The sequence below is a fragment of the Salarias fasciatus genome, chromosome 4, assembly GCF_902148845.1.
Source record: "Salarias fasciatus chromosome 4, fSalaFa1.1, whole genome shotgun sequence".
NCBI classification, from domain to species: domain Eukaryota; kingdom Metazoa; phylum Chordata; class Actinopteri; order Blenniiformes; family Blenniidae; genus Salarias; species Salarias fasciatus.
Genome location: NC_043748.1, coordinates 12,726,347 through 12,742,059, shown reverse-complemented (window position 1 = coordinate 12,742,059; position 15,713 = coordinate 12,726,347). Strand labels below are relative to the sequence as shown.

Sequence of the window (15,713 nt, the reverse complement as noted above, 5' to 3'; positions counted from 1 at the left end):
ACAGTCAATTAGGATTAGCTCTGGGCCACCTGCGACCCTGAAAGGAAAAAGCCCTATAAAAGCTGGATGGATGCATGGAAGGTTAATGTCTACCTCTGCTGTAGTATCTAGTATTTTACAAGATTATCAATCAAAGTGAATGTTTGGCATAATTCAGTTGTTTGTTTACTTCCTGAAAACCATCAAATGAAAGTATTTTTTGCAGCAATTGTGGGTAAGTGCAGAGCTCTGCATTCATCGCCGCTGACCAACACTTTCCATTCAGTGTTTTTCAAGGTGAGGCCCTCTTAATATTCTGGCACTCAAACCGCCCACATGCACTTCCTCACAAAGTGACTGGAAATGTCGAGGACTCTTCTTTTTTTTTTTTTTTTTTTAACATGTACTGCGGCGCTGAGTGAAAGATTCCTACCTTGGCGGCCATGATCATGGAGGAGCCTCCCCGCACTCCGAGGATGGGGATGTGAGTCTGGGCTGAAATGAAGTCCAGGATCTGGGCGATGGCCTCCTGGTCCGTGTCGTCTCCGAACACCACGCCCTGCAGCCAGTGCTCGGTCATGAGGTCGCAGATGCTCTTGATGATGCTCTTAGGATCGGTCTCGTTCATGGTCAGCACCTCCACGTTGGGCGCTATGTGGAGGAAGTCCTCCTTCTCGCGGGCCCCGGCCAGCGCCACTTCGCTGGAGTTGCCCACCAGGACGACGGCGATGCTGAGGCCGCGCAGGATGTTGGGCAGGGCCATGTGGTGCGGCGGGGGCTGGGGGATGGGGATGTAGTGCCCGCCGCCGCCGCCACCACCACCGCCGCCGCCACCACCGCCTCCACCTCCACCCTTCTCTCTCCGCGAGTGGCAGGCCGGGGGCAGGTGGAGAAGGCAGAGCAGCAGGAGGAGGAGGGACAGGCAGGGCGGATGCAGACTTCGGACTCGCTCTCGCTCCTTGGCCACCGACGGGGCGGAGGAACGAGCCCCGGCATGACCGCGAGGCGGGGAGAGGCCGCGGCGTCTGCAGACAGGCATGGTGTGGGAGTGGGAGAGTAATACCTGAAGAGATGAGGGAGGTGAGGGAGAGGAAGAGATGGAAATAGAAAAAGGGAAAAAGGAGGGCAGAGGGTTGATAATGCAACAAAAGGGAAATTAAAAGGGAAAAAGAGGAGAGGGAAGAGAGATGGGGAGAGGGGAAGAGAGGTTAACATACTACCATGCAACATTGATTGAATAAAATGAATTGCCGAGAGGCTACATGCATCATATGAATCACTGCATATCAATGTCAGTTAACAGAAATGGAGCACAGAAGGGCGAGAGAGGAGGGGGAGGAGGAGGGGGAACCGTGTGGAAAACTAGGCTGTAAACCCGAAGAGGGATGAGAGAAGAGGTCACACTTGACACATAAATAGTATATAAGCACACACACACACACATACACACACACACTACAATTCAGTTAAGGTATAATCTTACACAGATCAATAATTCATGGAGAATGTTTTGAAGCAGCATTACACTATATATTATGGAGGATATAATCCGTCCCTGCAGATGAGACGCCGGTTTCTTGACAAGCGAGGAAGGCAGCAGCAACAAGGCGAGAAGAGGAAGCGAACGCAATCAACACAAAGGCCAGATGGAGGGGAAGGCGGCTTCTCGCCAACTTGGGCTGACTGACAAACTGTCGAGCGGGAGATGAGTGACACGCCAACTCCAGACATGCACAAACTGACTGACGCCGAAATTGATTAAGTGATTGACGGCGGAGGTGCTCGGAGCAACTCGCACGGCTTCGATATGACACCCGGCGTCCGCCCTGATAGCCCTGTTGGCCTACTTTAGCACCGGCAGCCGTTTTGCCGTCCATCCCTCCATCCATCCTTCCTCCTCCCTCCCACGTTCTACTTGACCGTATCGCTCCTCCGTCTCTTTCGCTGTCTGACTCCCTCTTTGTGCTTATTTATAGAGCTTTTCATTAATAAGGATGCAGAGGGGAGAAAGGGCCAGGTGAGCAGGGGAAAGCAATGGAAAAGAAAAAAAAAAAACAAAAAAAGAAGGGAAATGAGATCCAGTGAAGGAGTGAAAGAGATGACGGAAGCGAGATAAGGACGGCAGCAACACAGCTGGAGACAAAGGCAGAGATGAAAAAGCCGCTCTTTGAGAGAGATGTTTGTGTTCTTTGTATGTTTACATCTGAGCGAGTGGGAGGGCATGTGTCCTCTCGAGTTTATCAGCATATAGTCGGTGTAGGTGTGCAGTCGGTGGGAATGGATGTTCACTGGGTTTGTGGGCAGAGATACCCAGGGCGATGGGGGGTGTAGTTGCTCATAAAACTTGTTCTGAGCGCTCGCATTGTGCGTATCTCTCCGACATGACTGCCGCTAACGAGGCAGATGGAAGGTACAAAGAAGAACAAAAACACTAAAACAATATCCACGCCGCGAACGCTGACAGCTAATGAGACGGGAAATGACAGAGCGGAGGAAAGAAAAGTGAGATGGAGATTGAAAGAGGGATAAAGGGACGTATGCGGAGATGACAGAACAACTTCTTTAGGGAAAACTAATTGCTGGAGGTTCGTCAGCTCTAATTGTAGGTCCCTGTGTTAATAGTCTATTGCGCACCGCTCTTCAGGAAGGACGACGAGGTGGGAGGAAAGGAAGGAGGGAGGGATGAGAGGAGGCGCACAGCAGAGGAGAGGAGACGGCGAGATAGCGGCGGAAAGTGCAAACCAAGAAGGACCTTGGTAAAGCGAAAGATGCGAGAAAGATGGAATAGAGAGGAGGGAAGATTAGAGAGAGGCACCGGAGAGAAGAGGAGGAGAGACAGAGGAGAGGAGCAAGAGTTACACAGAGAGAGAGAGAGAGAGAGAGAGAGAGAGAGAGAGAGAGAGAGCGAGAGAGAGAGAGAGAGAGAGAGATGCCCTCTTTGAATCTGGACTTCTCTGGCAGCACTCTGTTTCCATGGCAACAATTAAAATAGGCCTACATGCGCACAGTTGATGGACACAGAGATATTCAGAAAATCAGCCGTTACATTATGACCACCTGCCTGACATTGTGTGGGTCTTGCTTGTGCCGGCAGAACTGGCACCAAGATGTTAGCAGCAGATATTTCAAGTCCTGCAATGTGCAAGGCACGGGCTGTATTGCCTTCACATATTTTGCCCAGCAGATCACCAAATAGGATTCAGAGGAATCAAACTGGTTATGAACCAGAAAGAATTCCTGAAGCAATATCTTGCGCCATAAGGCCGATGCCATCCAAAATCTATTTTCGTGAAATCTATGACCGTTCTTCGGTAGGTGGTACACGTCAAAGGAACATCCAGGTGGATTTTCCAGCAGCACTTTGCTCAAAGCATCACACTTTCTTTACAGATCGGGTTCCCATAATGCATCCTTGTGAAAAGTGATTCATCAAGGCCAACAGTCCAGTTCTGAACAATGGTTGACACTTTTGGCATTTGAGACTGTGCGACTCTATACAGCCCAATTGACACCTTCCCATCAGACCCTGCATTAACTTCAGCAATTTGAGCCAATTGAGCGAAAGCAACGCTGTTAGATCGGACCACACGAGTCACCCTTTGTCTGGAAACGGCCATTACCCAGCGCTGGTATACTATTGGAGGAATCATTTCTCTGTATTTTTTAACTTCAAGGACTTTCAGGGATACCTGCAAATCTCAGATCTCCCAAGTCTTCTTCTCCAAACACTTCTTCACCCTGTAGGCCCTCTTCCTCAGCGGCATTCACTTTACCTGCCGAGGGTCACAATGTGGCTGCTGATCGCCGGATACACCCACAAACTCTGCTGTGAGCATTGATCCTGTCAATGAAAAAGTGTTGGTTCTACTGCACAGTCCTACAGTGGGTGGATTTCACATCCCGATTCCTCTCACACACAGATTAGCATTGAACCTGATGACACATCCTCTATGGGAACACACACTGTAAACACACACTGAACTCCATAAACTTGCTCTTCCTATTTTCATACATGCTTTGTTGCCGCCACACACACACACACACACAAGCGCGGGGTCAAGATTAAACTAGCCAACGCACTGTGTAACTCCAGTGATCATTCAGAAAGATGAGACCATTAGGAAGCCTCGCAGTGAGTCAAAGCGTGTCTCGTAAAGAAACACAAAAGGCGAGCACTAAACCGCAGATTACGCGAGCGAGGTTATGACTGTAAATGACCCCATTTCCCCGTCAGCCAGCCCTCGCGTCTCACCCACCATTTGCTCCATTAGCCACACCAGTGCACACTGCAGCCGTATCAGTTACACACGGGTGGAGCGCGGATAGCCTCCACCAGCTCAGGACCCCCAAGGTGTTGATGCCCACGTGAACTACTTCCTTTTTTTTTTTTTTTTTTTTTTTTTTGGCTTTCATAAAGTCTTTTTTTTTTTCAAAGTGGAAAATATATCTGAATGTGCATGAATGAGCATATTTAATAACACCATGGCGTGCGCTGGCATCTGTTGAATCACGTGTGTGAATTTGATGTAGAAGAGGAAGGAATCATTCAGCGAGAGCCATTTAAACACTGATTTTGTTTCTTCTGGAAATGAATCTCTTTCATTTATGTCTGCAAAGTATCTTGTTTGTAGGCACTTTCCGCTCATCTTAAAGCCTGTAATTATGATTTCCCCAAAACACCTACATGTTCTGGTAGCGTATTTCATATGCAAGTGCATAAAGTGGAAATTCTGAAGAATAAAATGATTTTGCAGGAATGATGTTGAGTTAGTTAAAGAGACCTAGCAAAGCTCATTTACCGTTTTGTTTTTTGTTTTTTTCCCCCTTGCATCATTTACAACTATGCAGGAGATTCTTGTCAGTTTACTTTTAATAAATCCTCATTTTGGGTCCTTATCCAGTCTTTCTTTGATGGCAAAAGGACATTTTACTTTGGGTCTCTTTATATGTCCCCGTTTTTTTTTCCAACACAGCTCAGCTCATAGAATTCAGCTGTTCAGGTGAAGTTATGTGTATTCTGATTTATTAATTGCTAAATTCCTGCATTTTTTTTTAATTGTTGTTAAGGTCCAAGGTTTAGAATTTTAACTTGAAGGTTGTATTAAGAAGGGACATTATCAAAATAAACTATATTTCTGTTCTGTGAAAGAAACTCATTAAGATAAAACCTGATTTTAGAACAAATTTGGCACAACTCTAGAATATCTGAAGTAAGAGTGTCATATTATTCATCAACAATTTTGATATATTGTGTCTGTCATATTGAATCTGTTTAAAGATTTAGAAAATACAGATTTACATCTAAAATACATAGTACACATGTTTTTTCAGATGTGACTTCTCACCACAATAATATCAGCTTGTACAAACGTGGCTTCAATTGAATAATCTGGGGTAAATTGAGTATTTTTTGAAATTCATGAGGTATGAAAGGTAAAACCTTTGTCATGTTGCATTAGATGAGACGAATTTGTCTTTACGAATCTTTACATTTCATCTGCAGCTGTTGTTACACTTATGGTTTTGCACTCAATGTCATTTTCCAATGCTACTCCATCCAATAAAAAAAATGTTTCTTTTACCAAAATAACTAATGACCTTATTCTTTGAGGCCGTTGATGTGCAGTGGCAACAGTAATCTTTAATTAAAGCAAAGGTAAGAGTTACATTTGACAAAAAGCTTGTTCGGAAACAGAAAGACTTCTGACTTTTGGCAGCTGGCTGAACACAAAACACTTTAAATATATATACGGTCACATTTCTTTAAAAAAAAAAAAAAAAAAAAAAAAAAGTCAAATAAAGCATTTAAGCGGAGGTTCATCTAAGGAACTGTCTGAATAGAAAATAGTCTGATCACAAAGTGACCAGTAGCACCTCATATCGCAGAATAAGAGCTTCTGTTTACCATAGAAAGCAGGATATTCTCAGGAAAGCAACAGCATTAAAGAGACTGTGCTGTGTTTGTGTTCCGGTCCCCACTGCCTCTTTAAGGCTGCCTCTTGCTCCCTTGCCGTACAGACGCCACAAAGCATTGGCCAATTAGGTAAGAACACTGTGTTTCAGGTAGTCGCCCACCCCAGCCAAACACAACCAGGTCCTAAGTGGGCCCAAACGGACGATAAAAGAGGTAATAGTAATTAATGAACTTCAAGACTTACATGGATCATATTGCTGTAGTGGAAAGTTGACGGGGCAGAGGATATGAGGCATGACGCAGGTATCACAGCTCTGTAATTGGCTCCCTTCGCTCTGTTTTCTTGCTTTTTGTGTCAGCTATTAATCACTACTTAGAGAGAACACGGACCCGTTAGAAGAGGGAAACACCTGAACTGAGGAAAGCTTATCATTTAGTCAAGAAAAATAGTGTGTGTGTGGGGGGGAGTACCAATTTCACTTCTAAAGAACAGGTTGTTTTTACTTTTGGAACAGAGACAGGAAGTGTTGGCACGCCAAAGTCAGTGATGCAACCTAATTACTTTAGAATTCAACTTTATTAACTTTTTCCGCTTTAGAGTGAGTAACTGTTAGACGCGGATGCCTTCACCCTTTCTCTGTAACTCTGAATCATCCTCATAAAGCAGAAGTGTCAAACATGTGGTCTGCAAAATGTAGACGCTACAATGAAAACAAAGCATTTTCCACAATCGCTCACACTGTTAAAGCCAGAGTAACGGACATAACACAGGGTGGGTGGGTGAGATGACTGGTTGGTTGGACAAAGATTAACATTGAAGAATTTACTAAGTAGAAAATTAAATTATAAAATTTTGCGCAGGTCTGCAGATCAGTGTTGCAGCAGTTAACTACCGTACTGCAAGCGAAGCAGCATATGGCCTCAAAAAATGCATCATGAGGGAGAATTTGTCAACGCATGCTGAAGGCTGCAAAATGTTGCAACTCAAAGGCACAATTTTTGACTATTGACTGTGTTCTGCACCAAGGCGCACGGCTGAAATTGGCTTTATGTTGAGATTTCACCTGACTCTACTTTCAACTTCTCAAAATGTCAACTTTTCCAAAATCTCCTTCAACTCATTTGCACAAAAACAAAGGTTTCGCTCAACATGGCCGAGGACTTTCTGTGGCCCCTGAACTAAAGTCGGTCTGACAGCCCTGCCATAGAGGTTACAACCAGTACTGGACTAGTTAGAAGGGAGTATCGAGTAGAAAGTGCATATATCTGTTTCCCAATGTAAGAAGCAAAAGTCAAAATTTAACCTACCGAAGTACAGTAAATGAGTTACTTACCACCTCAGGCAAACACACACACACACACACACACACACACACACACACACACACACACACACAAAGTAAAGCAAAGGAAAATTGGCTCCCCAGTCAATAAAAACACCTCTCCTCATCTTCACAGGTGAACAAACAGGCGGCATATTGTTGAGTTTCGGTGTTTAATATATGTGGCTGAGCAGCACTCTGTTCCAATCACTACATATTCTGCTTGTGCAGTAATAAATCTGCACAGGACAGGAGGCATTACAGCCCAGAACGGTTTGTGTGCTCGTGGGCAGCATGACTGTGTGTGTGTGTGTGTGTGTGTGTGTGTGTGTGTGTGTGTGTGTGTGTGTGTGTGTGTGTGTGTGTGTGTGTGTGTGTGTGTGTGTGTGTCACTGATGAATTTGGTTTGAAAGGTTGTGAACAGTGCTGGCAGTGGCTTGCTCTCCCTAATGCATTTTTAGATGTGACATTTATGTTTTTTGTGTTCAAATGAAAGCCAGCAGAAAAAAAAAAAAAAAGTAACCTTAACGCTAATCTTTAGCGATGGGGCGGCCCTGATTTGAAATTGATCCGATGGCGTACGGCGCACGGAGATATTAAAAACATTTTTCAGACGGTGGTAGCATTTTGAGGAGGCAAAAAGCCCAGCAGCCCCGGGGATGTGGCCGGGCCGCGTCGCGGGTCACCGCCGCGCATACTGATGAGAGCGGGAATCAGCTGGATGCCGGAATCACTGCCAAACTTACGATACGTGAGAATATGAAAAGAAACGCCGGCTTAATGTGCAAACTCATTATGAACTGCTCGGATAAATATTCATGCAGACTGTCTGTGCAGCCTGCTGTGGAGGTGGAAGGTGGTGTTTGACTGTGTGTGTGTGTGTGTGTGTGTGTGTGTGTGTGTGTGTGTGTGTGTGTGTGTGTGTGTGTGTGTGTGTGTGTGTGTGATTATGTGTTTGGACCTGTGTCTGTACATGATGTTCTGACGCAGCCACTCACCAGCCCCCTCACCAAAGCAGTCCAGCCAGCTTTTCCTCTCACATGCTCACTGCTGCTCCAGGATTCACTCAAAATATGAGACTGCATGTCCAGGAAGAGCGGGACACAGGATCCCCAAGACCCCCCCCCCCCACCTTCTCTCTCCCCTCCATCTAAAGTTTGGACTCCACGCAGCCCTTTCTTTCCCCCCCCGTTTATCATGTCGTCTCTCCACAGAGCTTCCTCTCAGTTCTCCCACTTATCTCTCTCTTGTGCTCCCACTCTCTCATCACCCTCTTCTCATTATGTGGTAAGTGTCAGGTTTGTCGATGGTGTTATTTGCATGAAAACTGGAGGACAAAGGCGGCTGGCAATTTTTCACATTTATTGCCGGGTTTGATATTTAAGCAGACAGCAGAAGACGGCTTTGGTGGAGACAATCTCTCAATATCTCTCTGGATGACTTCAAACGTCTGGGCTGTATGTGAATTATCTTAAGCGCCAACTCGGGCGTGTTGTGCTGGCTTCATTTCTTCTTTTAATTGAAATAAGAATGTCATCATGAGGGGCTCACACGTCAGTGGCTGCAGCAGCACGGGGGGGAAGAGCAACGCGGGTTTGAGAAATTGTCTGTTTTATGCGCGCACCCAAGGCTACTTACGAGCGTAATTCCTCCGCCGGTGCGAGAACGTGATTTCATTACAAGATACGAGCAAATGAGGAGGGGGAGACTTCATCTCTGGCTTTTAGAGCTCTGCCCGGGCGGAGAGCGCGACTACGTTAGACGGCTGTAATCTAATGTTGTGGAGTTGTCCGGCGCCACGAAGCGCGCTCTTTGTGATTGGAGGCTAAAACCCTCAGGTGGCGCCCTGCCCTCACCCCGAACAACTGCTGACAGGTGATGAAAGAAAACGTTACCTGGACAACCTCTTTGACCACACAGCGGTGAGACGTGGGGGCGGCTGATCTCACACACATACACACACACACACACAAAACCTGGTGGCACTGTGGTGTGTGGGTAAGAGCGCAGAAACACACTAATCCAGGTTCTAAGCTCAAACCCCTGTTGTTACCTTCAGTTCTGGAGCAAAAAATAGCAACTAAATTTCCCTCCATTTCCACAGTGAACAGACCGGCATGGGTGAAAGGAACGAAAACATCGGATTTGAAATCAGAAAAGTTCCCATTCGGCGTAATTTCACTTGCAGATAATTAGACGTACAGATGTTAGTTATATATGGAATAATTACGGCGGGAGGTAAGTAGCAGGGGCCACGGTCAGTCATTGCATAAGGTCTGTGATTACGCCTCTGCACACATTTTCCACTTTTTATAAATGAGTTTGTGTGTGTGTACGTGTGTGTGCATGTGTGTAACCTTATGTACAGTATTCCAGTCCCTTGTATCTACACAATGCCTCTTCATTCGACCTTCTACATCCATGAAAGTGAGCAAAATAATTTTCTCTGCTTTGTCGCATATACCGCACATCTTGAGCGGCTCACTCCACAGGCTGACACTGTACGTCCCCGCTGACTCTGACAGGAGAGTGATACGAACATCACGTGGAACAAAGTATCAATTAACAATTGTTTTTAATCAACATTCATATGTAAGAAAGCTATTTTAAATTAAATGTGAACTTTACTCCAGATTTGCATTTGCCATGAGGGTGTTCACACGTGTGCCAAGATATGATGCAACTGATGGAAATTCAGTAATTGCATGTATGTGCACAGGGCTAAAGCAAAAACAAGTCATAAAAAAGACACATTTTTATACAACTTTCAGCTAGAACATGCATAAAGCTTAGTCTCAGACTGAAATGTAACATAGGAGCAACACTGCGAGTAAATTTGGAAAATAGTTGGAAAAATGCAGCATAATTTCCAAAATTTCCTGGAAAGTGGTCAAGAACTAACTTATTATGACAAGCTGAAAGTGATCGATAACCACTGGCATCCAGCCCGAGCCTTAACAGACTGCAGATTGTGAACTGAAAGCAATGCAAAATAAAGCCGTCCACAAATCATGCTGCTTTCGCCAATTACAGGACAGCATGAAGTGGTCGTCCTAATGAATTAATGAAATTATGAGGACATAAATTTCAGCTGGCTTCCAGCCATCGGATTGTATGAGAGTATAAAAGAAGCAAATGAAAATCCTGGAAAAGCAAAGCCACTTTTTCTCTCTCTTTTTTTTTTTTTAAAAGGGCTGTGTTAATAAGTGCCTATTGGACATTTACAACAATCGGCGGGTTTTTGGACTTCAAAGCATAACAGAGTGCCACCTGGTCAGTCACTCTCTCAGTGCATCATGGACTCTAAACAGCTTTTCACAGAGTAAGCTTTCAAACCCCTTCAAAAGATAATACATCCCCATTCTGACTGCACTTTTTGTGTAACGTAATTTCACTTTTAAGCAAAGTTCTGATTTGCGTGTGTGTTTCTGCACCGTCCTGTTTCTTACATAAGGTTTGGGACTTGTGAGGTGAGCTTGTGATTGTCTGTGAGTTGCACAACCTGTTACGATGTGCTGATGTCTCAAGGCCACTTTAAAATTTCCAGAAATGCTGCATCCTTCTTTTACTACACAGTAACAACAGGCCCAGAAATATTTACCCATCGGGACAAATGAAGATTATTTCATCAAGGTGTTAGGTACACACATTCCTGGGTAAAAGAGTCATCATAAACAAGGCAATTGTTGTTTATTTCAAACCAACTATGATCATTTGTTTTGTTAATTTGTTAGGCTTTTAGCTAGGTAAACAATACATTTGACAAAACCTATAAATTATATGCAAGATTCAGTACAACGAACAAGTGCTCATATTTTATTAAAATCATCTGAAATCCTTGTGCTGAACAATGACATGGCGAAGCTCAAGAATCTGTCAGAGTTTTGAGCAAAGTCTACTTTTTCTCTGCATTAGATACACAAGAAGCCCTCCCGCATTTGAAGTTTACGGACACGAACCATCAGTGCAGTACCACTAGTAACCACCAGGGCAGTGTTGAGATTAGAAGCAAATAACAAATGTCGGATAATCTCAAAGAGCAACTGTCTGACCTCTCGAAATGTTCCAACATCCTCAACTTCTGATTGTGCCTCTCTTCTAATACAAACATCAGTGGTCTGTCCCTCCAGTCTTAATAACATTTATGTGCTGCTTCTTGGTATTTCCTCTGTATGTTAGATTAGAGCAGCGCCCTCTGGTGGATTGACTTCGAACGGCTCATCCCAAAGCATTCAGCATGCAAATGAAAGCAGTGACAGTCACACTGTTTTAAGCACACACATCTGCATTTGTGCATAAGTAAATGAAGCTTTAGAGGTAAAATTCGTGAGAATGCCTTGAAATGTCCCATGTTAATGTGTATAAATGTTCAAGTATCTGAATGTGTTGAAATCAAGGGGTTGAGATATTGCACAAGTATAGAAAGTCATTTCATTCATCGGTCTCACATCATTGCAACAAGCCCAGACTTTGTAAGTTTATCTGCAAACTGCCTTTTAGGTGGGTCTTTTTCATGTACGCCTATCATCCCAGTCAAATCTTTGCTGGAATCTCTTTCAGAATCTAAGCGTAGCACTTTTACAAAAGCGGCTGCAAAAGTTATCAGCGATGATATTTCAATCATTTTTTTCAACTTTTTCACATTCATCCAGCTGCTTTCTGTATAAAATTGCCTGGTCTGAGACAAATCGGCAATGGTCTGAAATCCTGGAGATGCTGTTCTATGTGGAAAGATTGATCTGAGGTCATTTTGTCACATTCAGTCTTCCACAACCATTTTTCCTGAAGGCCCCAGAGAGCTCTTAAGATAACAGCACCAAAAAAATTTGAGTTAGAGTTACAGAAATGACAATAGAATTTCATTTTGTGTAGCACTTGTAATGATAGGCAGTGTTTTCTTCTATAATATTTGTTAGTTACCTCTATTCTTTTGGCATCTCTCAGTGCTGCAGCAAAACAAGCTCATAAACAACACTTTTCTGCAAAAATCTCGCCCCCAGTTGAGTAAGCATAATGCAGATGTGCTTCCCTGGCTTGCAACAGCTGTTCCTGGCTGTGTCCAGACCACAGAGCTGCACGGGGAGTCCACAATTTGTCCAAGGATGCTCCCACAGGACACGGCGGCGTGCGAGGGGAAGCGTAAGGCCAGCACCAGAGCCCCAGACTCCCTCGGCTAATTTACTGGGCAGAGACAGTCACAATGTGAAGCGTTCTCTCATCGTTTGGCGAAATGCGGCAGCTGCTGAGCGGGTACGAGCACCTGCAGCTGTTTGATGATGTGCTGGTCCTGCAGCTGAGGGAGTCAGACAGAGGGATAATGCATGATCAACTCGCTCATCCACACTCCTCCATCGAGCCAGGGGGTCACAGTGGCAACAGCTTCGCTTTGTCTCAGGTGGTGCATGAGCATGTGTGTGCATGCGTTCGTCCAGGTCATGCGTCCTTGCAGGCATGACGATTTGCTGCTAACCATCTGCCATCGTCCACCGTTAGCTGTTTGTTTTAGCATATTGAGCCTCCTATAGGTGCAGAGAAAACTTGGAGACTTTGGATTGACAAATGTGTTTTGACAACACCGAGGGAGATAAGCGCCGGTCTCCAGGATCTCTCCCAGGGACACGTTTCTATTTACACCTACTCCGCCTCGCAGAAGAGACGCTTAATCTTCTCCATGATTTGTGGCTTCACTGTCGAAATCCCTCTCTCCATTCTGTTCCGTTTTTTTTTCTTCGCCTCCATCCCCACTTTTCTGTGACTTTCCCATTTTATCGACTTGCTTTCTTTCACTCTCCTTTCTCGGATGCCTTGCTGAAGCATAAGCGCTTCAGCTCATGCGTCATTGCCAGAGACCTTTATGAGAGGGGGTGTTCACACGTGCAGAGTCGGGCAGCAGACTGCTGAGAGGTAACGTAGGGGATAGGAAGAGCACGGCGCACTGACCCCCGTGCCAATAACAGTGCTGTAATCACTTTAAATGTGTTTTATTGTCAGCTTTTCACAGATTAGCGCCACAATAATCTGTCCTCCTCCATCCATCTCATTCCAAGCTGTTATTTTTGGCATCAGGATTCTGCCTTTTTGGATTAGTAGGTGTGCAAGTGTTTTTTTTCTCTCTCTCTCTTTTTTTTCCCTATTCTTTGTGAGACTAAGTGTGTTTGTGTGTATGCATGGGAGAGAGAAGACAGCAAGGTTGTACAGCAACACATCTACATCCGTCTATTGTGGTGAGAAAATATTCTCGAGTGGATATTTTGCTGGATGGCTTTCTCAAAAAGACGATATTGTGGCTGCAAAGTCTGCCTCTTCAAGTGGAAATCAGCATCTCATGGGCATGGGTACAGATGGATGAAAAAAAAAAAAAAAAAATCAAGCCCTGAAATATGCTTAAGCAAGAACATAGTCTAATCCAGTACTCTGCCTACACAATGCACACATTAAAAGTTGCACATAGAGGAAAATCAAACACAAATTCTTCATTTTAAGGAACTTCAACATTGACTTTTTTTTTCACACTTTCTCTTAAAAAAATTTAACATTGCCAATTGACCTCACAAAATCTGTAAACTCTGTGCAAACGCAGCGCGGAAAGGTTATGTAAAAATCACCCACCCATAATCTTTTATGGACCTCTTTAACTCACACCACTCAGCGTAACGCGCTGGAGGGGAGCGATCTCCTCGCTCTGCCCCTCCGGCTGAATATTGACTGATGACTTTCATTTTCGGCTATCAATTCTGTTGCTAATTTTACACATTTCAATTAATTCCAGGTAGTTCTGCGCAGACTCTCAATGATTGGAAACTGCAGTGAAGGTTGCAGTTTTCACCATCTTCAGATGTTTTTTTACTATGTTTTATCTCAATACTTTCTATATATACTGTATTTCTATATGCTGTATATATAGAGTTTTAGACTCCAACCTCATTTCGGGTGGGTTTTTTTTGTTTTTTGCATGATCATCACAATTTTCCTGCAGACCTTAGGCTGTCATGGCGTTCTCTCTCTCTCTTTCTTTGTATTCCTCTCTTTTAGCTTCTCGTTTCCTTCTCTATTTTCCACTCTTTCTCCCTTCCCATCTCTTCCTTCACCCTATTTTTTGTCTCCCTCTTTCTGTTGATCTCTCTCCATCTGTCTTGCTCTCTCTCTTTTTCCGTCTTCCTTCCTCTGTATTTTTCTTCTGTATCTCCACCGGTCTGCCTCTCCCTCGTCTTCCCGGGCTGATGTGAGTGCCTCTCTGCTGCAGGATGATGATGAGACTCCCCACGGGGATAATGACATCTAAGAGCGTCTCTCCAGCGGATGTCCCCTGGATTTAATCCCACCCAACGTTCAGCCCGAGAGAGAGAGAGAGAGCGAGCGAGCGAGCGAGACATACACCGGGGAGACAGCGGCGCAACATACAGACACGCACAGACAGGCGGCTTTGCCAGTCCGACAGGCAGCAGCCGCTGAGATACACAACGAGACGGTTAGTCAGGCCGGCCAGCTCACCGGCAGACATCCGGCAGGAATAGAAGCAGACAGGAGCAAACACGCTGCCACAGGTGAACACTTAAGCAATAGCAGGTGGCACCGGAGTACAACTGGTCTCCACGAGGCCGAGAGGGCTTTCTTAATCCGAGAGCGGCGCGACGGGTCAACCGCTGCAGACGCGCCGCACACGCACAAAACTGCCCCGGTGACAAAAGTATATCCTCCCTCAGCTGGTAACAAAGTACCGATTGGATAAAAAGCAGCCTCTAAAAAAAAAAAGAAAAAATTCTTGCTTCTTCAACAAGGTAACCTTGAAGCCAGTGGAGACTCGGTGCATTGCTCAAGGACACTTCAACAGGTCAGACAGGCTACATAATTCCTGCTGTGCAAACCTGCTGCTGCACCAAGAAATGCTCAGCGCTTCGGAAACAGTTTGTATTTCTAACACAAATCCACATTGTTGAGATTCAGGAACACATTCATATGGATGCATTGATTTGGCGTGTTGTGCGTCGGATCTGGTGGTGAGGTGGCTCCTTCCCGGGCAAGGCGCCATAAACAGTAACTCCCACATTTCTTTTATTTCTCCCACTAATTCTGGCACTCGTGAGAGTTGTAGAATGTGTGAGCGTTGTAGTACGCATCGAAAACACTTAAATAAAACCCCGTAAAGTAAATGTTGAATTTGCAGGCAATTAAATTTAGCTTTTGAATTAGTTAATTGCACAGTTTTCTTTATGAATCAGTCACATTATTGCCACTGTTTTATGTTTTTCATTTTATGGTTGAAAGTGATTTTATGTTTTAGATTTGCTTTAACAATGCATCTGAATTATTTCCGCGGTGTGTATTAGTAGCTATAGCTTTAGTGTTGTTTCACACCTCCAGGTTATTGTGATATAACAGTGTTGATCTCAGTAGAGTCACGAGAGATGGAATCGTATAGTAGCTTTCTTTTAAGTAATACTTAAGTTATGATAAGTAACATATTCGAGATGGTTACCTCCTGAACTTTGTACATGACA

The 15,713-nt window shown here is 44.6% G+C and overlaps 1 protein-coding gene across 7 annotated transcripts in view; it reads right to left on the bottom strand.

Moving 5' to 3' along the window:
- grin2ba (glutamate receptor, ionotropic, N-methyl D-aspartate 2B, genome duplicate a) overlaps positions 1-15,713 on the bottom strand; it is a 134,768-nt gene that overhangs the window by 98,243 nt on the left and 20,812 nt on the right. For all 7 annotated transcript variants that reach the window (XM_030089725.1, XM_030089730.1, XM_030089727.1 and 4 more), the window contains one exon: positions 413-1,042. In XM_030089725.1, coding sequence (XP_029945585.1) covers positions 413-1,042 — 630 coding nt within the window. The remainder of the gene's footprint in view (positions 1-412; positions 1,043-15,713) is intronic.